General features: G+C 45.4%; 1 protein-coding gene across 2 annotated transcripts in view; it reads right to left on the bottom strand.

Moving 5' to 3' along the window:
* The window catches only part of GNPAT (glyceronephosphate O-acyltransferase), a 119028-nt gene that overhangs the window by 72024 nt on the left and 19190 nt on the right, over positions 1-27814 (bottom strand). Inside the window, exons 3-6 of one of the 2 annotated variants that reach the window (XM_040429351.1) lie at positions 9567-9743; positions 4979-5108; positions 3929-4056; positions 1407-1482 (exon numbers count right to left, since the gene is read on the bottom strand). In XM_040429351.1, coding sequence (XP_040285285.1) covers positions 1407-1482; positions 3929-4056; positions 4979-5108; positions 9567-9743 — 511 coding nt within the window. The remainder of the gene's footprint in view (positions 1-1406; positions 1483-3928; positions 4057-4978; positions 5109-9566; positions 9744-27814) is intronic. The other variant, XM_040429352.1, reaches the window with a different exon arrangement.

The raw sequence follows: 27814 nt of genomic DNA on the forward strand, positions 1-27814 counted from the left end.
GGCGATCCCTACGCCACTGTGGCAGAGCAGGCACCTGCCATCAGGGTAAGCAGATGCCTGCTCTGCCATATTTAAGAAGGACCTCCACCTCCTGGCCCCCCTGTAATGGCGCTGGGGGCGGCTCAAGAGCCGCTTGCCCAGGGCAGCAGCCCCAGTCAGGGGGAGCCCACCAGGGTGCCCACAGCAGGCCGGCGCCCTAGGCGAACGCCTAGTTCGGCTATATGGTTGCACCGGCCCTGGTGCCAGGACGGATCAGTTTGGCTCAGTTTCGTCAAGTGGACAGCAAAACGCTGCAGGCAGCGTTTTAGTGTCCACCTCCAGAGCGGAATGGAGACTGATCGGAGGCAAACTGATGCATTCTGAGCGGATCCTTTAACATTTAGAATGCATTAGGGCAAAATATATCTGTTTTGGACCGCTTATGAGAGCCCTGAACGGATCTCACAAACGGAAAGCCAAAACGCGAGTGTGAAAGTAGACTAACTTTGTTTTTTGTCTTGCAGTATGCACTTGGAGGTTTGGCTGTCTCCATTCTAGTTGTGCACTCCTTACTAATCCATCTTTCCCGCAGGCTGATTTTAATGAAGTACAATAAAGAACTGGAGCTTGCTCTCCCTGTATTTACTGGAGGCTTGCTAGCACCAGGAAAGGAAGCATTCAGAGTGGGTTCAGTATATGCTTCATGTGGAATCTGCTTGCCCTGAATTCAAGAAAGCCACCTGACACCAGTAAAGGTGGCACTTAGCATAGGTTCCCATCCAACAGAGATCACCTTGCTGTGGCGGATGGGCACAAATAATTTTAATCAAAAATAATAGCAAAGAATCTCACTTTCATTTATATAGTGAGTATAGCATTAGATTATATATTTCATGTTCATGTATTTTGTATGAGCAGACAGCTGTTACATTGTATTTAACTTTGTCTTTTCAGCCACGGCGATGTTCACTTGCACATTGGGACGTGATGATTAACTTGGATGAATGTGTATGAGCAGCTTTTGTAAGGCCTGTGGTTTTAAGTAAATGTAATGCCATTTTCTGTAAAATTGTTTTAATGGTAGACTCAGACAATATGGATCCTTGTGGTTTGTTCATTGCTGAAATGAGTGAGCATGGAGCTGTTTGCAATAAAGTACCTAGCTCATCCACATAGCACCATACACAAAGCACAGCTGTGCATGACTTGATAGCGCAGGCAGATTCTGTATGAATCAGCACAGATTTGTCATTTAACCCATTATCAGTGGACTAACCAGGCTGAGAGGACTAGATCTAGTTCATCTGTTCATTATCCCGACTAGAGGGTATATTTTAGTGAATAAAAAGGCACCCGCTGACCTCTGTTTGCTATGCCATACAAAAAGGTCTAACTAGCATTTTAAAAGACCATACAATCATACAAACCAAACTTAGGCGTTAATGTCTTGCAAGTTCTGCTTCTTTGGCCTTCAACAAAGAACTCTACTGGAGCGTATCCATTCTGTGGGAGAAAGCTTCCAGTTATTATGTAATGTAATCAAAGACTGCCCCAAGCCATTGTGTAACCTCTTCAATAAATATGTTCTGCTGAAATGTAACAGGCAGTCTCACTCTTACAAAAAAATAAAATCAGAATTCACATTTTGTTCACTAGTTTCATAAATAAAATATAATATAAAAGGTAATCTTTCATATATTATGTAAAAAAAAAAAAAAAAAATCACAAAACAGAGCTACAGTCTGTCCAACTGTTTGAGCACATGTACAGCAGTCTGCTAACTGTACTAGGCTGGTAAGGGCATACAAACATATGGAAAAAGCGCACAACGCAACGCCTAAACTATGCTACATTGCTGACAGCACTAGGTAGAGGCTGGGAGAGCAGTACAAACGTAACATTTGTGGATCTTTTATTATCAGGAGTAGTGAAAATATATAGACTGGTGTTTTAATGCTGGTCTTAATAAATCCCCACAGCTGGCTGTGGTTCCACCGAAGGTACAAAGAGGCGCATGCCTCTCCATAACTTTAGCACATCCAACACCAGTTCTAAATGTAAAACAGCTTCGTTGATGAATGAGACGGGCCTACCAGCCGTCCCCTTCCCCTCTCACAATTTTAGACCTGGTGTGAGCGGGGCGAAGTCGCCTAATATAGCCGTATTTAAGTATAATAAATGACCCCCTATGTTTGTATGCCCTTAACAGCCTAGTGCAGTTTGTACTGTCAAAACTGCTGACAGATTCCCTTTAGAGACTTTTTCCATCATTAAAGATTCATAGTATATCCACAGCATATGTCATAGATGTCTAATAAGTTGAGGTCCTACCCCAGCTTATTGAAAGAATGAGGGTCTCCTGACTAGTGGCGTAGTTGAAAGAATGAACATCCCACCCCCGCAACCTTCTCATCCTGTGCAACCCTCACTCCTGCAGCTAGTCAAGATAGGTCTATCAGACCAGGGCAGGCAGCCTCTCTATCCCTTTCCTATATATATATATATATATATATACACACAGTACAGACCAAAAGTTTGGACACACCTTCTCATTCAAAGAGTTTTCTTTATTTTCATGACTATGAAGGCATCAAAACTATGAATTAACACATGTGGAATTATATACATAACAAACAAGTGTGAAACAACTGAAAATATGTCATATTCTAGGTTCTTCAAAGTAGCCACCTTTTGCTTTGATTACTGCTTTGCACACTCTTGGCATTCTCTTGATGAGCTTCAAGAGGTAGTCCCCTGAAATGGTCTTCCAACAGTCTTGAAGGAGTTCCCAGAGATGCTTAGCACTTGTTGGCCCTTTTGCCTTCACTCTGCGGTCCAGCTCACCCCAAACCATCTCAATTGGGTTCAGGTCTGGTGACTGTGGAGGCCAGGTCATCTGGCGCAGCACCCCATCACTCTCCTTCATGGTCAAATAGCCCTTACTTTCAAAGTTTTCCCAATTTTTCGGCTGACTGACTGACCTTCATTTCTTAAAGTAATGATGGCCACTAGTTTTTCTTTACTTAGCTGCTTTTTTCTTGCCATAATACAAATTCTAACAGTCTATTCAGTAGGACTATCAGCTGTGTATCCACCTGACTTCTCCTCAACGCAACTGATGGTCCCAAACCCATTTATAAGGCAAGAAATCCCACTTATTAAACCTGACAGGGCACACCTGTGAAGTGAAAACCATTTCAGGGGACTACCTCTTGAAGCTCATCAAGAGAATGCCAAGAGTGTGCAAAGCAGTAATCAAAGCAAAAGGTGGCTACTTTGAAGAACCTAGAATATGACATATTTTCAGTTGTTTCACACTTGTTTGTTATATATATAATTCCACATGTGTTAATTCATAGTATTGATGCCTTCATAGTCATGAAAATAAAGAAAACGCTTTGAATGAGAAGGTGTGTCCAAACTTTTGGTCTGTACTGTGTATATATATATATATATATATATATATATAAAAAAAGAAAAAATAATGGCGGCACTGGAAACAGGTAGTATGGGTGCTACGTCCAGGGATATAGCTGCTTACCCCAAATAGACAAAGTAGAAACACGGACAGCACTCCAAGTAGAAAAGTGGTATTTAATCACCCATGCAGATGGCCATCTGCATGGGTGATTAAATACCACTTTTCTACTTGGAGTGCTGTCCGTGTTTCTACTTTATATATATATATATATATATACTGTTACTGTACAGAATGTCATTGTACAATACTGTTGAGGGGGCCTGACAATAAAATCTTTCAGTCCTCCTCCTGGATGGGCCCCTTCTGAGTTCGGACCCGGTACTAGCTGCTTCCCTTGCTTCAACTATCACTACTCCCCTGCTCCTGACCAATGCAACAGCTGGAGGGCCGCAGTTTGAGGATTCCTGTAATACACGGTACAATTTGTTTAGGGTAATAGGTGAAGGAAAGAGGATTAATTTTACTGACCCGCAACATTGTCTTCACGTACTCCGCAAATACTGCCCAGTAAAGCTTGTTTCCACGGAATGTGCGTCTCATGAAGAAGGCACCAGACATTCGTAGCAACTCTCCCACAATTTTCATTCCCATGAAGTCTAAGTTATATAATAAAAGAATTTAAAGAAACGTTATATACTTTTTCTATCTAATAATCCAGCACTAATTAGGTCCTGTTAAAGGGGTTGTCCATTTTTGCTCAACTTTCAGAAATGCCACTGAAATTTGCCACTAAAAGTTTCAGGGCATAAACAAATTGCCGCCTCCGTAGCTTCCCAAAATGGTGGCAGCTGTGACCTCTACTGTGCAGGCGCTCAGAAACTCCTGTACATGTGCTTAACACTTTCAGCATCTGTGCAGCAGAGGAAGAAGCCATCGCTCTGTTGGATGCTGCAGTTTATTTATCAGTATGCCATTTAGTGTTTGTATGCCATTACACATCAGTGTACTGCATTTCTGACAATTCAGTAGAAAGTGGACGACCTTGAATAGTGGGTGAAAAGAAACACAAACACGTTAAACTCCAGTAGTATAAGACAGAACATAAGGCAAATGTTAAAGGGGTTGTCTCACTTAAGTAAGTGGCATTTATCATGTAGAGAAAGTTAATACAAGGCACTTACTAATGTATTGTTATTGTCTATATTGCTTCCTTTGCTGGCTGGATTCATTTTTCCACCACATTATACACTGCTCGTATCCAGAGGTTATGACCACCCTGTAATCCATCAGCGGTGGTCGTGCTTGTACACTACAGGAAAAGACGCCAGCCTCTCTGGTTGGCTGGGACATTGGGAGCACATATAGGACGGTGCTTTTTCCTATAGTGTATAAAGCATGGACACCACTGCTGGATTGCAGGGTGGACATAACAATGGAAACGAGCAGTGTAGTATAATGTGATGGAAAAATTAATCCAGCCAGCAAAGGAGGAAAATATGGACAATAACAATACATTAGTAGGTGTCTTGCTGAGGTGAGAACCCCTTTAATTCAGCTGCAACCTATGTGAGTACTTACCCATTCCAGCCGCAATCACAGGAAGTGCTAGATCATAAGTGTATAAAATATATGACATCATCAAAAAGTCTATGTAGCTCCGATGACTGGGCAACAGCACAACTGGATGCTCTTGAATCGCTTGGGCCAACTGCAGAATTAAATAAAAATATAAGTAAATCAGTAGTTTGTTTTCTTATATTAAAATTTGTCTTTTTTATGGGGTGGGCATTTTTTTTCTAAACTGCTAGCAGTGAGAACAGCGCACATCTACAGAGGCTGATGGTTTTAGTTACAGGTATGTGGTGACGGATTCCCCTTAAACAGCAATTTCCAACACTGCTTCAATAGCATTTCCAACTATACTTCATCTATCCTCCACAGGTTTTTCCAAAAGAGAAAAAGCTGCACTAGTGCAGACAAATGCAACAAGGCCTCCACCTCACCCAGGTGGAATCGAGGGTCCAGAAAACAATTTTACCACCACCAAAAAAAAAAAAAAAGAATACCATGGCTTTTTTTTTAGTGCAGACAAATGTGTGGGTGGTGTTTTTTCGGGCTCTCTTTTTACCTATTTAGGAGATGGAATTGCCTGCAAAAAAATGCCACTAAAAATGCTGAAGTGCAGAGATACGCCACAACAAACTTGTTTGTGAATCCACCCTTAGGCTCCATTCACACGTCCGTTGTTTGTTTCCTGATCTGTTCCGTTTTTTGCGGAACAGATCTGGACCAGATCTGTACCCACTCATTTTCAATGGGTCCTGAAAAAAATCGGACAGCTCAATGTCTGATTTTTTTTCTGGACCCATTGAAAATGAATGGGTACAGATCTGTTCCGCAAAAAACGGAACAGATCAGGAAACAAACAACGGACGTGTGAATGGACCCTTACACTGCTGTAAAGGGCCAAGGTGAGCAGGGCGCGACCTAGCACACAAGTGGGTGCAACGGCAGGGCAGAGGGAAATATTCTACACTGCTCAAAAAAATAAAGGGAACACTTAAACAACACAATGTAACTCCAAGTCAATCACACTTCTGTGAAATCAAACTGTCCACTTAGGAAGCAACACTGAGTGACAATCAATTTCACATGCAAATAGGATAGACAACAGGTGGAAATTATAGGCAATTAGCAAGACACCCCCAATAAAGGAGTGGTTCTACAGGTGGTGACCACAGATTACTTCTCAGTTCCTATGCTTCCTGGCTGATGTTTTGGTCACTTTTGAATGCTGGCGGTGCTTTCACTCTAGTGGTAGCATGAGACGGAGTCTACAACCCACACAAGTGGCTCAGGTAGTGCAGCTTATCCAGGATGGCACATCAATGCGAGCTGTGGCAAGAAGGTTTGCTGTGTCTGTCAGCGTAATGTCCAGAGCATGGAGGCGCTACCAGGAGACAGGCCAGTACATCAGGAGACGTGGAGGAGGCCGTAGGAGGGCAACAACCCAGCAGCAGGACCGCTACCTCCGCCTTTGTGCAAGGAGGAACAGGAGGAGCACTGCCAGAGCCCTGCAAAATGACCTCCAGCAGGCCACAAATGTTCATGTGTCTGCTCAAACGGTCAGAAACAGACTCCATGAGGGTGATATGAGGGCCCGACGTCCACAGGTGGGGGTTGTGCTTACAGCCCAACACCGTGCAGGACGTTTGGCATTTGCCAGAGAACACCAAGATTGGCAAATTCGCCACTGGCGCCCTGTGCTCTTCACAGATGAAAGCAGGTTCACACTGAGCACATGTGACAGACGTGACAGAGTCTGGAGACGCCGTGGAGAACGTTCTGCTGCCTGCAACATCCTCCAGCATGACCGGTTTGGCATTGGGTCAGTAATGGTGTGGAGTGGCATTTCTTTGGAGGGCCGCACAGCCCTCCATGTGCTCGCCAGAGGTAGCCTAACTGTCATTAGGTACCGAGATGAGATCCTCAGACCCCTTGTGAGACCATATGCTGGTGCGGTTGGCCCTGGGTTCCTCCTAATGCAAGACAATGCTAGACTTCATGTGGCTGGAGTGTGTCAGCAGTTCCTGCAAGACGAAGGCATTGATGTAATGGACTGGCCCGCCCGTTCCCCAGACCTGAATCCAATTGAGCACATCTGGGACATCATGTCTCGCTCTATCCACCAACGTCACGTTGCACCACAGACTGTCCAGGAGTTGGCAGATGCTTTAGTCCAGGTCTGGGAGGAGATCCCTCAGGAGACCTCCCGCCACCTCAACAGGAGCATGCACAGGTGTTGTAGGGAGGTCATACAGGCACGTGGAGGCCACACACACTACTGAGCCTCATTTTGACTTGTTTTAAGGACATTACATCAAAGTTGGATCAGCCTGTAGTGTGTTTTTCCACTTTAATTTTGAGTGTGACTCCAAATCCAGACCTCCATGGGTTGAAAAATTTGATTTCCACTTTTAATTTTTGTGTGACTTTGTTGTCAGCACATTCAACTATGTAAAGAACAAAGTATTTCAGAAGAATATTTAATTAATTCAGATCTAGGATGTGTTCTTTTTGTGTTCCCTTTATTTTTTTGAGCAGTGTATATTCAACTGTATCGCCATCAGTTCAATGCTGCAGAGGGGCATAGGAGCAACGTCCCCCTGCCCCGTTCCTTCTGACAGGCTTTAGGCCTAGTGCACGTAGCCTATCAGAGGCCGGCGCAGACATCATCACGCCGCCTAAGCCAGGCAGCATACAGCGCGGTACATAGGTCGGAAGAGGCCTGCACCACTTCGCCAACAGCTGCAACAGGTACCGTAAGTATTTTAGTTCAATTCTTTTCATTTGGCACCAAGCTGTTGGGCCATTATTAGGAAGGGCGGGGGAGCATTATGGGGGCATTTTGTACTGGCACACATTATGAGGGGCACACAGAGAGGGGGCATTTTATGTACTGGCACACAATATAAGGGGGCATTTTTGGCACTGGCACACATTACAAGTGGGTATATTTTTTGTACTGGCACACATTATAAGGGGGTATATTTTTTGTACTGGCACACATTATAACGAGAATTATTACTACTGGGGGCATTATGGTGAGCTTTATTACTACTGTGGGACTATGGGGAACATGATTAGCATGGGCACTATGGGAGCATTATTACTTCTGGGGCACAGTGGGGACATTATTACTGTTGGGGGCACTGTAGGGGCACTATTACTACTAGGTGTACTCTGGCAGAGAATTATTACTTTTGGTGGGACTTTGGGAGCACTATTACTGTGGGGGGGCACTGGCACAGTATCAGCTTAGCACAATTATTTTTGGGATACACTATGTTTACAACACTACTAGAGTCAGGGCCACTATTTGCTGGGAGCAGTTCTTTTAGGGCACTGCATGGCAATAATTATTGAAGGGGCACTATCTGTGTGGTACTAGCTGTTTCTGAGGTATAGTATTGAGTAGCACAGCAGGCAAAATATTGGGGGTGGCAGGATGGGGTGTTCCGTGAGTGGGAAGATGATGGAAAAGTAGGAAACTAAGATGCCTGTTTGTCAAACTTTGCAGAGATAAGAGATGGCTGAAAAAAATCATCATGATGGTCTAGTTTAAATGGAGAAGATGAGGAAAGAGAACATCTACATCAGAGGAGACATCGCTGGATGTAAGAGGTATGTGCCACTGTATGACCCTGTATGTATTGTAGTGAAGTATGTATTGTTAGGGGAGAAGAGGATAAGTTGAGAATTTGACATGGAGGGGATGGGGTGCCATTTCAATTTTCACCTCATTCAGCAGAAAGGCTAGATGCACCCCTGGAGGTGGGAGAGTCCACCTTAAAAGGGGTTCTGCAGTTTGTTTTAACTGATGATCAATCCTCTGGACCCCCGCCGATCAGCTGTTTGAGAAGGCAGTGGCGCTCCAGCAGTGCCGCGGCCTTCTCACCGTTTACCGCTGGCCCAGTGACGTCACGATTAGCATCAACTAGCGTGGGCGGGGCTTAGCTCCGTTCACTTGAATGGAGCTTAGCCCTGCCCAGGCGATACTAGTTGTGATGTCACTGGGCCAGCGGTAAACAGTGAGAAGGCCGCGGCGCTGCTGGAGCGCCGCTGCCTTCTCAAACAGCTGATCAGCGGGGGTCCCAGGTGTCGGATCCCCGTCGGTCAGATGCTGATGATCTATCCAGAGGATAGATCATCAGTTAAAACAAACTGTAGAACCCCTTTAAGGCTCAGGTGCAGTTGAGTACAATTAAAGAATTTTCCCACCATGATCACTTAGTTTTATCTCCTATGCAGGAAATGGCAGCAGAAAGTCATTTTTCCAAAATGGGACAGGTATTAAACAAATCACACAAGAACTCACCTTCCCGTATCTCAAAATGATAAGACTAGTTCCATACTAGCAGCGGCAATTCACTATAATGGGGACTGGGCGGAGATCCGGACACATTCCAGCAAATATTATAGTGAATGGGGCTGGATGGACCCTTACAAACCTCCGGCAATGCCGGAATGCGCAGATATCTGGCAGGTTGTTCCCTGCGGTATAGCTGCTAGTGTGGAACTAGCCTAACTGAGAAACCTGAAATTTATGCATCCCCTCTCCCATACATCAAAAGCTTTTTGATACCCGAGACTTAGCAGTACTTACTCTCTGTATACCCTCCTCATTGACACAAACTTTTTGGAAAAGTCTTTTGAAGATCTTGCTCAGCGTGAGGGCAAACATTCGGATAGCAGCCAGAGATAAATTTTGACCCATTTCATCGAGAATCTCAGTTGCTTGATCCCGAATAACATCAAGGGATTCTCCAGACTCCAAATTAATCTGCAAAGGATGCAAGATATGTCAATTAACCCCTTAAGGACCACCGCCATACATGTACGGCGGAGGTCCGGTCCCCAAACATTTTAAATAGCCATAAGGCTGATCGCATACATCTTACCCTTCAGATGCCGTGGTCAAATGTGACCACGGCATCGGATCAGCCCGAAACCGGAAGTCGCGAGTTTCCAGTCCGGTAACAGCTTTTGAGATCGGAGAACCTGTTATATTGCACTAATTGCCCGAAGCCTCAACCAGGCTTCAGAGTCAATTAGATGAATATACCCATACAGGCCACTAGGTGGCAGCCTTGTATTGGTATAGTGCAAATAAAGTCTTCAATGATAGCTATTTAGCCATCAAAGAACAATACGGGCAATCGAATGATTGGCAGTTATTGTCACCCAAGGTGACTTAAAAAAAAAAAAAAGAGTTTTTACAGATATAAAAAAAAAAAGTTCAAATCACCCCCCTTTCCTTAAAAAATAAAATAAAATACTTAACCAATAAAAAAAATAAACATCATGGGTCCAAAAATGTCCATACTGTTAAAATATAACAATATTAATGGCATACGGCAAATGGCGTAACGGGAAAAAAAAAAAAAAAACTACCCAATAATTTTTTTATAAAAAGTGATCAAAAAGTCGCACACACTTAAAATTGGTATCACTGAAAACAGATCGTCCCGCAAAAAATGAGCCCTCACACAGCCCCGTACACATAGCTAAAATTTTTTATAGGGGTCAGAATATGGTTCTAAAATTTTTTTTTGTTTTCCTCAAAGGTTTTAATTATAATTTTTTTATTAAAATTAATTATATACGTGTGGTATCGTTCGTACTGACCTGGAGAATGAAGATAACAGGTCAATTTTACCGCATAGTGTACAGTGTAAAAAAATAAAATAAAAACCTTTTTTGGAATTGCGTTTTTTCCCAATTCTACCCCATTTGGAATTTTTTTCCGCTTCCTATTACATGGTATGCAACCGTAAATGGTGCCATTAGAAAGTACAACTTGTACCGCAAAAAATAAGTCCTCATAATGGAAAAATAAAAATAGTTAGAACTATGGGAAGGCGGGGAGTGAAAAATAAAAACGCAATAAAGGAAAATCCCAGGGTTCTGAAGGGGTTAAAAATCAGGTCAACACACACTAAATCATGGACATTTAAAGTAACCATGTATTTTTTTTCTCTTGAACTTCTTTCAGTGCAGTTATAAGAAGACAGACCAGACCTCACTGGGCTCAGCAGTAATCACAGATGAAACATGACTGTATTAGCATGTGGAAAATTTAGGTTTGCACTCCCCATCAAAATTCCATGTATTCTCCACGCAGTTTTTTTTTCGGAAATGGTTTTCTGTGTGGATTTTGAGGCGATTTTGAGGCCTCCCACTGATTTGAATGGGAATTTCCACGCAGAATCCATACCAAGAATGAACATGTTCCTTTTTTCATTATCAATTAAAGGGTAACTGTCATATATTTTTTTTAATGTAATTGGATTGGTCTGACTAAAGCTACATGCACACGACCGTATGTGTTTTGCGGTCCGCAAATTGCGGATCCGCAAAAATAAACGTATGACATCCATATGCCATCTGTTATTTTTTGCGGATCCATTGTAACAATGCTTAGAACCAGGGCTGTGGAGTCGGAGTCGAGGAGTCGGAATCGGAGCCAATTTTGGGTACCTGGAGTTGGAGTCGGCAAAAAATGAACCGACTCCGACTCCTACTAGATTTAAATTGGAATAAAAGTTTAAAAAAAGCAAGTTTAAATGTCCCAATTCACAAAAAGGTATAATTAATTACCGTATTTTTCGCCCTATAAGACGCACCTGCCCATAAGACGCACCTAGGTTTTTGAGGAGGAAAATAATAAGAAAAAAAATTTGAACCAAAAGGTGTGGGTGGGTTTTGAACTAATGGTGGTCTGTGGATGACACTATTATGGGGGCATATGTGGATGGCACTGTTATGGGGGCCTATGTGGATGGCACTGTTATGGGGGCCTATGTGGATGGCACTGTTATGGGGGCCTATGTGGATGGCACTGTTATGGGGGCATATGTGGATGGCACTGTTATGGGGGCATATGTGGATGGCACTGTTATGGGGGCATATGTGGATGGCACTGTTATGGGGGCATATGTGGATGGCACTGGTATGGGGGCATATGTGGATGGCACTGTTATGGGGGATAATTGTGGGGGCATCTGTGGATGACACATATATAGCATCTTATCTTATGTGTCATCCACAGATCCCCCCCATAACAGTGTCCCTGTGTAGTGAATGGGGGCCGGCATCTGTTTCTGTAATGGCAGCCGTGCCCGATGCCTGCTTCATTCATAAAGTGGGCGGAGCAGGCACGTGACGTAGTGAGCTATGCTACGAGCGCCCACCCGGCCTCCTGACTGCCAAGAAGTTAGTAGTAAGTAGTACAGCGCTAGATTTAAGATGATTGGAATACTTTAACAATACCCACAAGTTAGATATGATTACCGTATACTACAGTGAGCGGGGCCCCGTGTAGTAGAATACAGTAACTGCACCGGGCCCCGCTGCCATTACAGAAACAGATGCCGGCCCCCAGCCCCTCCTCCCTCTCAGCCTATTCACCGGACGGTCGCAGCATTCGCCCCATAAGACGCACTGCTATTTTTCCCCTACTTTTGCGAAAAATACGGTACTTCTCTACTGTAAGAATAAAGGCCAATGCATGCAGTGCGTCACGTTACCGCAAGTGACCATGAAGAAACATGCTTTTCATATGCTTCACTATATGGCACGCAACGTACAGTTAGGAGCGGCAATACTTATACTTTCCATTGCGTTGTGTTCCGCTGTTACGGGGAACGCGACGCCCATGGTAACCTAGCCTCTCACTGATAACTGATTAACCACCTCAGCCCCCCTAGCTTAAACACCCTTAATGACCAGACCACTTTTTACAATTCTGCACTACACTACTTTCACGGTTTATTGCTCGGTCATATAACTTAACACCCAAATGAATTTTACCTCCTTTTCTTCTCCCTAATAGAGCTTTCATTTGGTGGTATTTCATTGCTGCTGACATTTTTACTTTTTTTGTTATAAAATCGAAATTTAACGAAATTTTTGCAAAAAAATGAAATTTTTCACTTTCAGTTGTAATTTTTTTTTAAAAAAAACACATTTCTATATAAATTTTTCTCTAAATTTATTGTTCTACATATCTTTGATTAAAAAAAAAATGTTTGGGTAAAAAAAAATGGTTTGGGTAAAAGTTATAGCGTTTACAAACTATGGTACAAAAATGTGAATTTCCGCATTTTGAAGCAGCCCTGACTTTCTGAGCACCTGTCATGTTTCCTGAGGTTCTACAATGGCCAGACAGTACAAACACCCCACAAATGACCCCATTTCGGAAAGTAGACACCCTAAGGTATTCAGTGATGGGCACAGTGAGTTCATAGAACTTTTTATTTTTTGTCACAAGTTAGCGGAAAATGATGATTTTTTTTTTATTGATTTTTTTCTTACAAAGTCTCATATTCCACTAACTTGTGACAAAAAATAAAAACTTCCATGAACTCACTATGTCCATCATGAAATACCTTGGGGTGTCTTCTTTCCAAAATAGGGTCACTTGTGGGGTAGTTATACTGCCCTGGCATTTTAGGGGCCCTAATGCGTGAGAAGAAGTCTGGAATCCAAATGTGTAAAAAATGCCCTGTAAAATCCTAAAAGTACTCATTGGAATTTGGGCCCCTTTGCCCACCTAGGCTGCAAAAAAGTGTCACACATGTGGTATCGCCGTACTCAGGAGAAGTAGGGCAATGTGTTTTGGGGTGTATTTTTACATATACCCATGCTGGGTGAGAGAAATATCTCTCCAAAAGTCAACTTTTCCAATTTTTTTATACAAAGTTGTCATTATAGAGAGATATTTCTCTCACCCAGCATGGGTATATGTAAAAAGACACCCCAAAACACATTGCCCAACTTCTCCTGAGTACAGCGATACCACATGTGTGACACTTTTTTGCAGCCTAGGTGCGCAAAGGGGCCCAAATTCCAATGAGTATCTTTTAGGAGGGCATTTGGATTCCAGACTTCTTCTCACGCTTTAGGGCCCCTAAAATACCAGGGCAGTATAAATACCCCATATGTGACCCCATTTTGGAAAAAAGACACCCCAAGGTATTCCGTGAGGGGCATGGCAAGTTCGTAGAAGTTTTTTTTTTTGGCACAAGTTAGCGGAAATTTATTTATTTATTTTTTTTCTCACAAAGTCTCCCATTCCGCTAACTTGTGACAAAAAATAAAATTTTACATGAACTCGCCATGCCCCTCACAAAATACCTTGAGGTGTCTTCTTTCCAAAATGGGGTCACATGTGGGGTATTTATACTGCCCTGGCATTTTAGGGGCCCTAAAGCGTGAGAAGAAGTCTGGAATATAAATGTCTAAAACATTTTACGCATTTGGATTCCGTGAGGGGTATGGTGAGTTCATGTGAGATTTTATTTTTTGTCACAAGTTAGTGGAATATGAGACTTTGTAAGAAAAAATAAATAAATTAAAAAAAATATCAATTTCCGCTAACTTGCGACAAAAAAATGTCTGAATGGAGCCTTACAGGGGGGTGATCAATGACAGGGGGGTGATCAGGGAGTCTATATGGGGTGATCACCCCCCTGTCATTGATCACCCCCCTGTAAGGCTCCATTCAGAGGTCCGTATGTGTTTTGCGGATCCGATCCATGGATCCGTGGATCCGCAAAACACATACGGACGTCTGAATGGAGCCTTACAGGGGGGTGATCAATGACAGGGGGGTGATCAGGGAGTCTATATGGGGTGATCACCCCCCTGTAAGGCTCCATTTAGAGGTCCGTATGTGTCTTGCGGATCCACGGATCGGATCCGCAAAACACATACGGACATCTGAATGGAGCCTTACAGGGGGGTGATCAATGACAGGGGGGTGATCAGGGAGTCTATATGGGGTGATCACCCCCCTGTCATTGATCACCCCCCTGTAAAGCTCCATTCAGACGTCCGTATGTGTTTTGCGGATCCAATCTATGGATCCGTGGATCCGCAAAACACATATGGACCTCTGAATGGAGCCAGCCTTACAAGGTGGTGATCAATGACAGGGGGTGATCAGGGAGTCTATATGGGGTGATCACCCCCCTGTAAGGCTCTATTCAGACGTCCGTATGTGTTTTGCGGATCCGATCCATGGATCCGCAAAACACATACGGACGTCTGAATGGAGCCTTACAGGGGGGTGATCAATGACAGGGGGGTGATCAGGGAGTCTATATGGGGTGATCACCCCCCTGTCATTGATCACCCCCCTGTAAAGCTCCATTCAGACGTCCGTATGTGTTTTGCGGATCCAATCCATGGATCCGTGGATCCGCAAAACACATATGGACCTCTGAATGGAGCCAGCCTTACAAGGTGGTGATCAATGACAGGGGGTGATCAGGGAGTCTATAAGGGGTGATCACCCCCCTGTAAGGCTCCATTCAGACGTCCGTATGTGTTTTGCGGATCCGATCCATGGATCCGTGGATCCGCAAAACACATACGGACCTCTGAATGGAGCCAGCCTTACAGGGAGGTGATCGATGACAGGGGGGTGATCAGTGAGTCTATATGGGCTATATGTCATTGATCACCCCCCTGTAAGGCTCCATTCAGACGTCCGTATGTGTTTTGCGGATCCGCGGATCCATGGATCGGATCCGCAAAACACATACAGACGTCTGAATGGAACCTTACAGGGGGGTGATCAATGACAGGGGGGTGATCAATGACAGGGGGGTGATCAGGGAGTCTAATATGGGGTGATCAGGGGTTAATAAGTGACAGGGGGGGGAGTGTAGTGTAGTGGTGTTTGGTGCTACTTATTACAGAGCTGCCTGTGTCCTCTGGTGGTCGATCCAAGCAAAAGGGACCACCAGAGGACCAGGTAGCAGATATATTAGACGCTGTTATCAAAACAGCGTCTAATATACCTTTTAGGGGTTAAAAAAATCGCATCTACAGCCTGCCAGCGAACGATCGCCGCTGGCAGGCTGTAGATCAGATAGTTTACCTCCGGTTCCTGTGAACGCGCGCGCCTGTGTGCGTGCATTCACAGGAAATCTCGCGTCTCGCGAGAGGACGCGCCGGCGCGTCCAGGAGGAATAGCAGGGCCGCCGCCAGGACGCAAACCTGCGTACGGCGGTCCTGTAGTGGTTAAAGGGAGTCTTTCACGCCGATTCACCGTATTAACCTAATAACAGACTTATGTCCACGGCATCTCCCCTATTAAAACTGTGCTTACCGTATGTTGCTTGCTATCATCGTTCTGCCGAAAAACACTTTTAATCCATATGCAGATTAGGCTGTGAAGGTGCCCGTACGTAATCCCGCGCATGCGCCGATGACCGTGATATTAGCGTGTGCGCATTGAATGACCACAGTCTGGCCGGGGCATCACAGTTTACTGTGCGCATGCGCCGGCCCCGGCCTAACTTACGTTCTTGGCGTGATCATTCAATGCGCACGCGCCGATATCGCGGTTATCGGCGCATGCTCTGGGTTATAGACGGGAGGAGGGAGGTTAGAGCAGAGACCAAGGGCGGGCAGACGCAGCAGAGGGGGAGCGGATTCGTATAAAAATATGAAAATGAAATTGTAACGCCGCCCCTGGGCACCTTCACAGCCTAATTTGCACATGGATTAAAAGTGTTTTTCGGCAGAACGATGATAGCAAGCAACATACGGTAAGCACAGTTTTAATAGGGGGGATGCCGTGGACATAAGTCTGTTATTAGGTTAATACGGTGAATTGGCGTGAAAGACTCCCTGTAAGTAAATATGTTTTTTGCAGGACTAGAGACACTTTTGTATAAGTGAAGGGAATGGATAGTCAATAGTTCAAGACTGAAGCTGTAAACCATTTGAAAAACTGCTGTCATTCAGCTAAGGCTATAAAAACTTGTAAACTCAGATTGTTAGCTTAAACTTTAAACATGACTATGGGATTCTACTAGGGAAATCATGTTTTACAATAAATGCCCCGTCCCCTGCCCCTTCCTGGATCCTTCCACTGCCCGATCTTCAGCAGAAGATCAGCACACAAAGGAGAAGGCAGCAGCTTCCTAGCCAGTAGTTCTGTGGTAATGACATGTATGTTACCTTTCTTTCCTTCAAGGAATGTATAAAATACATTTGCATATTAAATACAGAGGAGTCGGAGTCGGGGAGTCGGAAGTACCAAAAACTGAGGAGTCGGAGTTGGAGCATTTATCTACCGACTCCACAGCCCTGCTTAGAATGGACAAGAATAGGACATATTCAATTTTTTTTTGCGGGACTACGGAACAGACATACTGACCCATGAAATGAATGGGTCCGCATCCTATCCGCAAAAAATACGGAGTGGAAACGGAAACAAAATACGTTCGTGTGCATGTGGCCTAAATTTACCTTAGTTCCCTAGTTAATACTTTTGTATAGGTATTGAATTACCTAGTAATTGCAGCATGTTCTTTCCTCCCCCAGGAATTTAAGTGCTGCGGCTAAAACAGCGTTGCTAGGTGTCCTCCGTCTCCTATCTTCTATATACAGAAGACGGAGGACATAGTAGTGGGCAGTCCCAAGCGCTGCGTGCGCGCTCCTGTCGGACCGGGATAGTGCTGAAATTTGCGATTAGAATATTCACAATGAATACTACTCAGGAGGAAGATTGGTTTGGGTGAGGCTGAGCGTTCCCGAGATGAGCCGAATTAATTCTGGGTAGTTAGGGAGAAAGGTCTTAGCCTCAGGGTAAGGGCATCGCCGGCCATCTTGAGAAGATAGTCAGAAAGAAGTCTTGCGAGGAGCGGTTGCTATGGACGGAATCTTATTAAACAAGTGGTATGTGAACACAATAATTAGTGATTATGGATTATCACCACAGCAGCAACAACATATATGAAAATTTTATTTTGAGTGAAAATATGACAGTTATCCTTTAACACACAAGAAAAAGATGATCCGTATGTACTACAATGGGGATTTCCCATATATAAAGAGTGGTTTTTAACGTGGAGGACGTGCCAAAAATCCACTTGGAAAATCTGTGTGAACATGGCCTTAGAGGTTCAGTGTGTGCCTTGGAAGGGTGAACACAGCGATCATACACCATACAATGCATGTCATAATAACAATATAACACCAATATAAAACGTTTATAGCATTTACTGCTTTAAAAACATACAATACAAATGAGAAAACAATATAAGGCTACATGCACACGACCCTATGTATTTTGCGGTCCAGGTACAGCCGTGTGCATGCCGTCCTTTTTGTAAGCCCAACAGTAGAAATGCCTATTCTTGTCCGCAAAATGGACAAGAATAGGACATCTTCTATCATTTGCGTCCTGCACGTGGACATGTGGATATGAACAGCACACAGATGCTAGCCGTGTGCTGTCTGCATTTTTTGAGGTCCAAAAGAAATGAATGGGTCCGCAAAAAATGCTGATCGGACGTGGAAGAAAAAACTAGATTTTTGTACTCACTGTAAAATCTGTTTCTCATCCGTCTCATTGAGGGACACAGGCATTGACCATGGGTATAGCTGTTGCCGCCAGGAGGCGAACACTAAGCACACAGTGTAAGCTCCTCCCTCTTCAGCTTTATCCCTTCCTGCAGGGACCAAGCTAATAAGTTTAGTGCAAAAGCAGTAGGAGAAACCAGACATAAGAAAATCACATTATGTGCAAACCCAGAACCACGCAGGCCTGAAAAAGGCCCATAAACAAAAAAACTGGGTGGGCGCTGTGTCCCCCCAATGAACGGAAGAGAAACAGATTTTACGGCGAGTACAAAAATCTAGTTTTCTCATCAGTCTCATTGGGGGACACAGGCATTGACCATGGGATGTTCCAGAGCAGTCCCTGAGGGTGGGCTTAACTTCAACACCCCTGCCAATCAGACAACTGCTGTCTGCAAAACTCTACGCCCCAACGAAGCGTCAGAAGATGCAAAGGTGTGAACCATGTAAAACTTAGAAAAAGTATGCAAAGACGACCAGGTTGCCACCTTGCACACCTGAAGGGCCGAAGCCCCCTGATGCACCGCTCCAAGAGGCTCCCACTACCCAAGCCGAATGAGCAGTCACCCGGAAGGGCGGGGCCCGGTCCTTAACGCTGTACGCTTCCACAATAGCCAAACAAAATGGAAGTCTTTTTTTTTTTTTTTAACATCCTTTATTGTTTTCTGAACCAAATACATAAATTCACATAACAAACAGTTTAAGTCTACAAATATAATTTTAAAACATGACAGGAGGCTTCCTATTTTGCATTAACTCTCTTTACTAACTCCATAGCAGTAAAGAAAAAAATGTAAAGAGTAACAAGTAGATCACTCCGCCGCATAGTATATAAGGGTCATGCTGCCTGTACACTTCCTCTTTCTTTACTGCTCCATCAGCAGACAGGTCAGACTTTTTGCTCCCCTAGAGCTATATTACTTCTTGTGCATTTATTTCTTACTATATCGTATTATTATCATTTACCTCGGGTTCCTCAGGTCCCCCTCTAGCCTGGAGTGCCTCCTGGCTCCCTCATTTTCGCGGCCGTTTTCCCGCCATTTTCCCGCCGTTTTCAGCCATCTTAATTTTACCTCATAACATCTCATTGGGGATTCAGTGTGACTGTACTAATTAGCTGTTACTCCCTCATTAGTGTTTTTCACCCCTGTGCCTATCTCAGACTACTATTCAGTTCTCTCTGTGCCTCATGTGGCTGGGTCAGTCAGGTCAGTGCTGCTGCCTGTTTATTATTGTGACCTGCACTTAAGGGTTTTAACCCTGTGCTACCGGGGTGAGCCCCCACTATTAATACGCTGCTTATTGGGAGACTAGCTGTTGCAGTTCTCTTAACTGGGTGAGCCCCAGTTTATAAGGTCACTACTTTACCCTGCTGGGGTTTATACTGGGCTTTGTTCCCATACTATTAAAACTGACCATACGCCTGTTCTCAAGACCTGGGTGCCCGTTTATTACTGTGCCTTTCAGTGACATACCAGCCGACCCTTATCATGGAGAATTCCCAGAATGTCCCTGTAGACTTCCAGGCTATGATTAACGCAGCTGTCGCTGCCTCTTTGGAGAAGGCACTCTCCAAGGCCCGAGCTTCGGCTCCTGACGTACCTAAAACTCGCAGACGTCCACGACACGAGTCGGACTCCGACCTGTCCGACTATCAGACAGGGGATGAATCCCGCCATACGAAACGCCATGACAAAGGCGAGGACTATACACCCAAACCACCCAAGGGTAAGGCACCTGCCAAACGCAAAACTGCCAAACTTCACACTCCGGCCCCGCGTCAGGAGTACTCTTCAGAAGAAGAACAGGACCCTACCCACTCCATGTCAGTGCTAGATGAGTGGCAAGCTGACGCTTCAGAGTCGGATTACGACGCATGGGGCTCGGACGAGAAGTCTGTTTCCGCTTTCATGCAGGAGACCCTCCTGGGTGCGGCCCAGGCAAGAGGTATCGAAGACACTGCTGACGCAGAACCTCCTCTTGACTCAGACACCATTATGGACCCCTCAGGTCAGGCGATGTTCGATCCTCGCAACATACGACACCCCAGATCGGGTGAATGGTCGCCTCCGGAACACCTTCCCAGGTTCATGCACCTGTGGCTCCGCAAACCTCTGGAGAAAGAGGTCCGCAACCGACTCAGGTCTGAATGCCCACGCCCTTCCCTGCCGGATAAGGTCGCTCAGACCCCAGAATTTGACAAAGTTATGACGACCTTTATGATGCGCAGTGGCAGAGACCCTCGACGGGGGGTAGAGAAAGGCCTATGGGGCGCCCAAGATAACCTACTGGATTCCGTAGGCCCCCTGGCTCGCATTATGTATCTGGCGGATGATGCCTACGCCAAAGCCGATTCCTTATCCACCGAGGACTTCAGGGAATGGGCACATGACATTCGTGAGTGGGCACAACGTTGTTTTTGTTTCATCGGAAACGCCAATGTTACGCTCTCTTCGGAGAGACGAAAAGCAGCGTTATTCCGTATTAACAGTAAATTGGCAGACCTTGGCACAAAAGAGATTGGGCCCCAGGCACAAGGGAAACTTTTCGGTGAACCATTCCTCAAGGAATTAAACAAACATGTCAACGTGTTCACCTCCCTTAATAAGGCGCAATCCTCAATGCGCAGTGTCTTCAGGAGCAACCCTACCAGAGGGGTTTTTGGAAGGGCTGGCCGGCAACGGGGCCGTGCCGCCAGCCGATTTTGGCCTTCAGGCCCCCGTACTCAACCAACACCATTCTATCCGACAAGGGATTATCAGCAACGACCCTTTTCCAGAGGCTCGGATAGAGGCCGTGGAATCCGCGGACGCGGACGTTCCCGCTTTACTGCAGGTAAGGACCCATATTCCTCCGTTGTTACCATGTACCCGCACTGCGGGCCGTATTTCCCTTTCTTTCCACAATTGGGCCGCCCTTTGCTCAGACGCTTGGATTCTACAAACAGTGCAGGGATATATCATAGACCTAGTGGGAACCCCCTTTCAGGTTCAGCCCCCTCACCCCATCCACATGTCGTCTTTCGACCACAACCTCGTCAACGCGGAGCTACGCGAGCTTCGGGACAAAGGGGCTATTCAACCAGTCCACGAACAGGGAGGTTACTTCAGCAACATCTTCCTCGTGCGGAAGAAGTCGGGAGAATACCGCCCAGTTATCAATCTTCGCGCCCTCAACGCGTACGTGGTCTATCGCCACTTCAAGATGGAGGGCATCCACCTCCTGCGGGACCTTCTTCGCAGCAACGACTGGTTCGCCAGGCTCGATCTAAAAGATGCATACCTGTCAGTCCCGGTGCACCCGGACTGTCGAGCACTCCTACGTTTCCTCTGGCATGGTCGCCCTTGCCAATTCACTTGCCTCCCTTTCGGGCTCAGCTCAGCCCCATGGTGTTTCACCAAACTCCTAAAACCGGTGGTGGCCCACCTGAGGTCCAGGGGCATTCGATGCATCATCTACTTGGACGACCTCCTCCTGTTCTGCTCCGACGAACGCAGACTACGCCAAAACATTCACCTGGCAGTATCCCTACTGGAATCTCTGGGCTTCATGGTAAACCAACAGAAATCGGAGCTGACCCCTACCCAGACGATACAATTCCTCGGCTTCGAGATCGACTCGACGACGTGCACTCTGAGGCTACCAACCTCAAAGATCTCAAAGATCGCAACCATTCGCAAGGAGATTCGCAGAGTTCTCCGACTCGATTCCATTCCTCTACGCACCCTGGCCAGGATTGTGGGACTCCTCTCAGCTTCCATTCAAGCCATATTTCCGGGTCCTCTCCACTACAGGGCCATGCAACGACTCAAGGCAAAATACCTTCGCCACAGTCCTACCTACGATCAACCCGTCCAGGTGACAACAGAAGTTCGCGAAGAGCTGTCATGGTGGCTGGACAGCATGCAAGCCTGGAACGGCAAGGCCATATTCGGAGACACTCCAGATTTCGTTTTAGAATCAGACGCCAGCTTGTGGGGATGGGGTGCCACCAACGGAACCATCTCCACACGAGGAGCATGGACGACGCAGGAGCTCTCCATGCACATCAATTGCCTCAAACTCCTAGCAGGATCCTTCGCGATTCGCAGCCTGGCTCGGGAGAGCTCCAATTGTTGCATCCTCCTTCGCATGGACAACATCTCCGCAGTCCAGTACTTCAACCGCCTAGGAGGCGCTCGCTCACGCCTACTGTCGGATATCACGAGGAACATCTTCGACTACTGCCTCCCTCGCAACATCACGTTACAAGCGGAATACTTCCCGGGAGGAATCAACCTCACAGCCGACTGGTTCTCTCGCCACTGGAGAGACGTCAGCGACTGGAAGCTGAACACGAGAATCTTCAGGGCCCTGGCAGCCCGGAGGGGTCCCTTTCACCTGGATCTGTTCGCCTCTCGCAACAATCACCAGACCCCGGAGTTCTTCAGCTGGCTTCCGGACCCGGAGAGCAAGGAGACAGACGCTTTTCTCCAACAATGGCCGGCGACAGGAGCCTACGCTTTTCCCCCATTCTCCATGATTGCGAGAACACTACACCAGATGCGGACACAGCAAATCAAACTGGTTCTCATAACGCCCTTGTGGCAGAGTCAACCATGGTTCCCGGACCTCCTGGCCTCCTCCTACATGGATCCTCTCCTCCTTCCATCCTTCCAGGACCTGCTCACGGATCCCAAAGGATGTCTCCACCCGCTCATCCTGGAAGATCGACTACCCCTGGTGGCTTGGTCTCTTTCCGGGGTTCCTGGCGAGTCAGCGGACTATCGCAGACTGCTAGGGACCTCTTATGGGACTCATGGGCCCCGGGAACTAGACGCTGCTACCTTTCAGCTTGGGCCTCCTGGTCTACTTGGTGCATGGAACGGGACTCCGATCCATTTACGGCACCTGTTCCCATGATTCTCAATTTTCTTTCCTCCTTGTTTTCTTCTGGCCGCTCTTATCGCTCTATCAACGTCGTTCGCTCCGTGATTTCGGCAGCCCATACTCCCGTCGGGGACCTCCCGGTCGGCAAAGATCCTCTGGTCTGTCGCCTACTCCGCGGCATGCGGCTCCGCCGCCCCCCAGCCCCCAAATACCATCACCTATGGGACGTGGGACTGGTTCTCCGTTTTTTCAGGGATTGGCCTCCGAATGACCACCTCTCCCTTCGCCAACTATCCGCTAAGTGCGCTTTTCTCCTCTGTCTTGTGTCTTTCCGACGGGTGTCGGACGTTCGGGCCTTCGATGTCGATGCCTTTGAGGTGACCCCTGAAGGAGTCACTTTCCATATCTCTCGTCGCACTAAATCAGGTTCGACATCGGTCTCTTATCCCTTTTTTCCAGACGACCCGCAGCTCTGTGTTGTGTCCACCCTTCGCAGTTATGTTTCGGTTACCTCCTCACTCCGTTCCTCTACGTCGGGTCAACTCCTAGTTTCCTACGTGCGCCCTTACGCCCCAGTCTCTGCCACCACGCTGGCCCGTTGGATCCGCTGGATCCTTTCCCTCACGGGTATAGACCCCGCTTTCGGCGCCCACTCCGTTCGCGGAGCGGCGGCTTCAGCAGCCCTAATGGCAGGGGCGTCCCTTTCGGATATTCTCCGAACGGCGGACTGGTCTAGGGAATCTACTTTCCGTACCTTTTATTTTCGCACTCCCCCTTCTGCTGGGACATCTCTTCTTCAGCTTTAAAATTGCAAAATAGGAAGCCTCCTGTCATGTTTTAAAATTGAAGATTATGCTAGCTTTAGTGTACTAATAATCTTAATTTTAATAAAGACAGGAGGCGAGTATTTTCCCTCCCTTCTATTCCCTACCCTGACTCTTTGGGGGAGTGAATCTCAAGGTGTCGGATATGGGGCTCGATTTTAATAATCTCTCTGTTTTAGGACATATTCAGAATTTCTCACCCTAAGTATTGCCTCCCTGACGGGCAGTTCTTAGTTGTATTACATACTTACACCTACCATACATTTAGCCACTAGATAATTTGCACGCTATTTGTAATGATTTAATTTTACACTATTCCGTTAAAGCCCATAAGCGTGAATAGTTACGATTCTATACCTAACCTATTTTATACTCTCCTTTCAGCGTAACCCTCTTCAGGTCCTCCACTGGTCGCTGGTTTGTTAATCTTACGACCCCATAGGATGAGATGAGAGCTTTGTTCGGTCTTACCTCCAACCTCGTTTACCAGAAGTCTCCTCAAGTTCTGCTCGCCAGAAACCGCTGTTACAGTTTTCGTTGAATTTCTGGATGTTCGAGCTCAACCTGGACTTTGATGTCGCTTTTAGAAAGAGGAAGTGTACAGGCAACATGACCCTTATATACTATGCGGCGGAGTGATCTACTTGTTACTCTTTACATTTTTTTCTTTACTGCTGTGGAGTTAGTAAAGAGAGTTAATGCAAAATACTCGCCTCCTGTCTTTATTAAAATTAAGATTATTAGTACACTAAAGCTAGCATAATCTTCAATTTTGCACCAATTCACATAATTGATTCTTTTAACCCCCCCCCTCCCCTATAATTCACTGCTGCGTGATCCGCCCATATTTTAATTTCTATTCTGTTTCCAGAATTTCCAGTGTAAGGGTTTTTGGGGCGAAATGAAAAGCCTGCCCCTTCTGACTAACGTCGTTCCAGTTTCCTTGCTATTCTTCTATAAACATCGATAGTATCTACCCGGGCCCTCCATTCATGAAAGCTGGGGCTGTTCTTTTTACCCCAGTATTTAACGATTAGGGCCTTTGCGACCATGAAGCCTTCCATACAGACTCGCAGCTGGTAGGGCGTCAACTCAGAAGGGGAAAAGAAACCCAGTATCGCCTGCGTAAAGCAGCGGTTCAGTTTAATCTTATATCTTTTATATAGTTCTTCATAGATACTGGTCCAGAAGCCTCTCACTTCTGGGCAGTTCCATAATAAGTGACCCAAATCCGCTTTATCTGATGAGCATTTCCAACACCGGTCCTTCATTTCCTTATATATTTTAGCGAGGAAGGCGGGGGAGTAGTATAGGCGATGCACAATCTTGAACTGAATCAATCTATATTTCTGAGAAATCGATACCTTTTTTATATTTTGATATATTATACCCCATTCCAAGATGTTCCCATCGCCCAATTCAGCTTCCCAGCCTCCCTCACTTTTAAATGTTGTTATTTCCCCTAAACCGTCCCGAAGTCTGTGATATATTTGAGAGAGTGTAAGTTGTATGTCCTAAAAGATAAAGCAATAGTCCAAAAAAGGGTTTGCCCTAATAGTCAATAAACTTTTGTCCTGAGTGCGCATATATGCGTGTCTAATTTGTGCATATCTATATCTATCTAAAGGGGTTATAGGTGTACCTTTTATTAATTAATCTAAAGAAATAATATTACCATGTGATATTATATGAGTTAAACTGTTAATTCCGCGTGAGTTCCAATATTTATAATCTACGATTGACTTAAATTCTTTTAAATTGTAATTGTGCCAAAGTGGGGTAAAGTGAGTAGGGCATATCACACCCAGTATTTTTTTTATCTTATTCCAAACCCTATTTAGTGTATCACTAATTAGACACTGTTTTGTTCTCTTGCCCGGATGACCAGTCTCCAAAATAGAAAAAATATCCCCATATGGCCCCTGAAAGTCCCTTGAGAGGATACCTAGTAGCAAGGCGGCCTGATGATCCGTTCCCCCTCCCACACACCACTTTATCTATCCGTTCCCCCAGATCAACTCATTCAGCAATTTGTCCAACAACCCAAAAAATGAATCATCAATCCATATCGGACATGCTGTCAAAGGGTATAGTGCGATAGGGAGGACCACCATCCTGACTAATGCAATTCTTTCCTCCTGTGACAGAGGCAGCTTCTGCCAAGTCCGGATCTTATCCCTGATCTTATTAATCATAGGAATTATATTTAAGGAGTTATATCTAGACAGATCCGCGCTTATTCTAATACCTAGATATCTAATGGGGTCAGTTGGTCCAAGTAACTTAATACCCAAGGGGCCGTCAGGGGGTGCTCGGACAAGGGGGAGAAGTTCAGACTTGTCCCAATTTACTCTATACCCCGATAATGACCCATATTCTTTCAATATATTCATGACAGGTGTAACAGCTTTCCACCCCTGCCTCAAAAATACCAGAATGTCATCCGTGTATAGGCTGATCTTATCTTCCTCTCCTCTTTCTCCAAAGCCTATGATCTCACTAGATTGACAGATTTTACAAGCGAGAGGTTCCAGAGCCAGGGCAAATATCAATGGTGAAAGAGGACATCCCTGTCGTGTACCTCGCTGTAAAGGGAACGGTTCAGAGTCAATCCCATTTACCTTTACCCTGGCCGTGGAGTCACAATAAAGCAATTTTATTCATTTGATTAAATGTTCTCCCAGGTTCATTCTATCCAAAGGTCCCCCACAGGAAAGGCCACTCCACACTGTCAAAGGCCTTCTCGGCATCCAAAGACAGGATGGAGCGGTCCTCCCCCTCCCTCAAATATATATTAAGAAAGGCCCTACGCATATTAGATTGTATATCTCGTTTTGGGATAAACCCCGTCTGATCCGGATGGATCAGGCTGTGGACAACCCCCCTTAGCCTATTAGCAAGCACTTTCGCTAGTATCTTGTAATCGGTATTGAGTAATGAGATTGGGCGATAAGCCCCAACCTCAGTCCCATCTTTATCCTTCTTCAAAATTAAGGAAATGGAAGCCTCCCTCAAAGAAGGGGGGAGTGAGCCACTCCTCCAAGATTCATTAAACATAAGAAGAAGGAGAGGTAGTACCGTTTTGCGATATACTCTGTAAAATTCAAAGGGTAAGCCATCCCTACCAGGAGCCGTATTACCTTTTATGCTATCAACGGCTGTCTCCACCTCTGCAAGAGTAATTGGCAAATTTAATTTGGAACGGTCCTGATCGGAGAGACTAGGGACTACCACACTATCAAGAAAAATGATTGGAAAGTTCCAAACTAGGAAGGGGTGTCTAACTGATAAGTTTGTGATCATAAGCCATGCACAGGAGGTAGGAGAGAAGGAAAAAGAGAGAGGAGAAGAGAAGTTGAGGTTTATCAAGATGAAAGCCATGATGAGATGCGCTATGATGGACCACCCAGCTTTCCTAGGAGCAGAAGTGAGATTCCTACTAGGACTTGGTAAGAGACACAGAAAATGATATTTCATTTTATTAAGACTAATTTGATAGTGTGGGTGAAATTATACCATCTAGATTGGCGAATAAATAAATAATTAAATTAATTGATCATCTCCATATTGAGATGTAATTTTAGGATATTGTGAGGCTTCATTCTACCTGCAGAAGAATCTAGACTCATAATCTAGCAAAGCATTAAATAATTGCTTATATATATATATATATATATTGATAGAACATTCTTCGCCAAGCTAAGTGATGGATTCCCACCGGAAGGACTTATTTCAAATCCTTCCCATTTAAGATATGGTCTAGCAAGATCCTAGATCCCTG

Source organism: Bufo bufo, chromosome 4 (assembly GCF_905171765.1).
Source record: "Bufo bufo chromosome 4, aBufBuf1.1, whole genome shotgun sequence".
Classification (NCBI taxonomy): domain Eukaryota; kingdom Metazoa; phylum Chordata; class Amphibia; order Anura; family Bufonidae; genus Bufo; species Bufo bufo.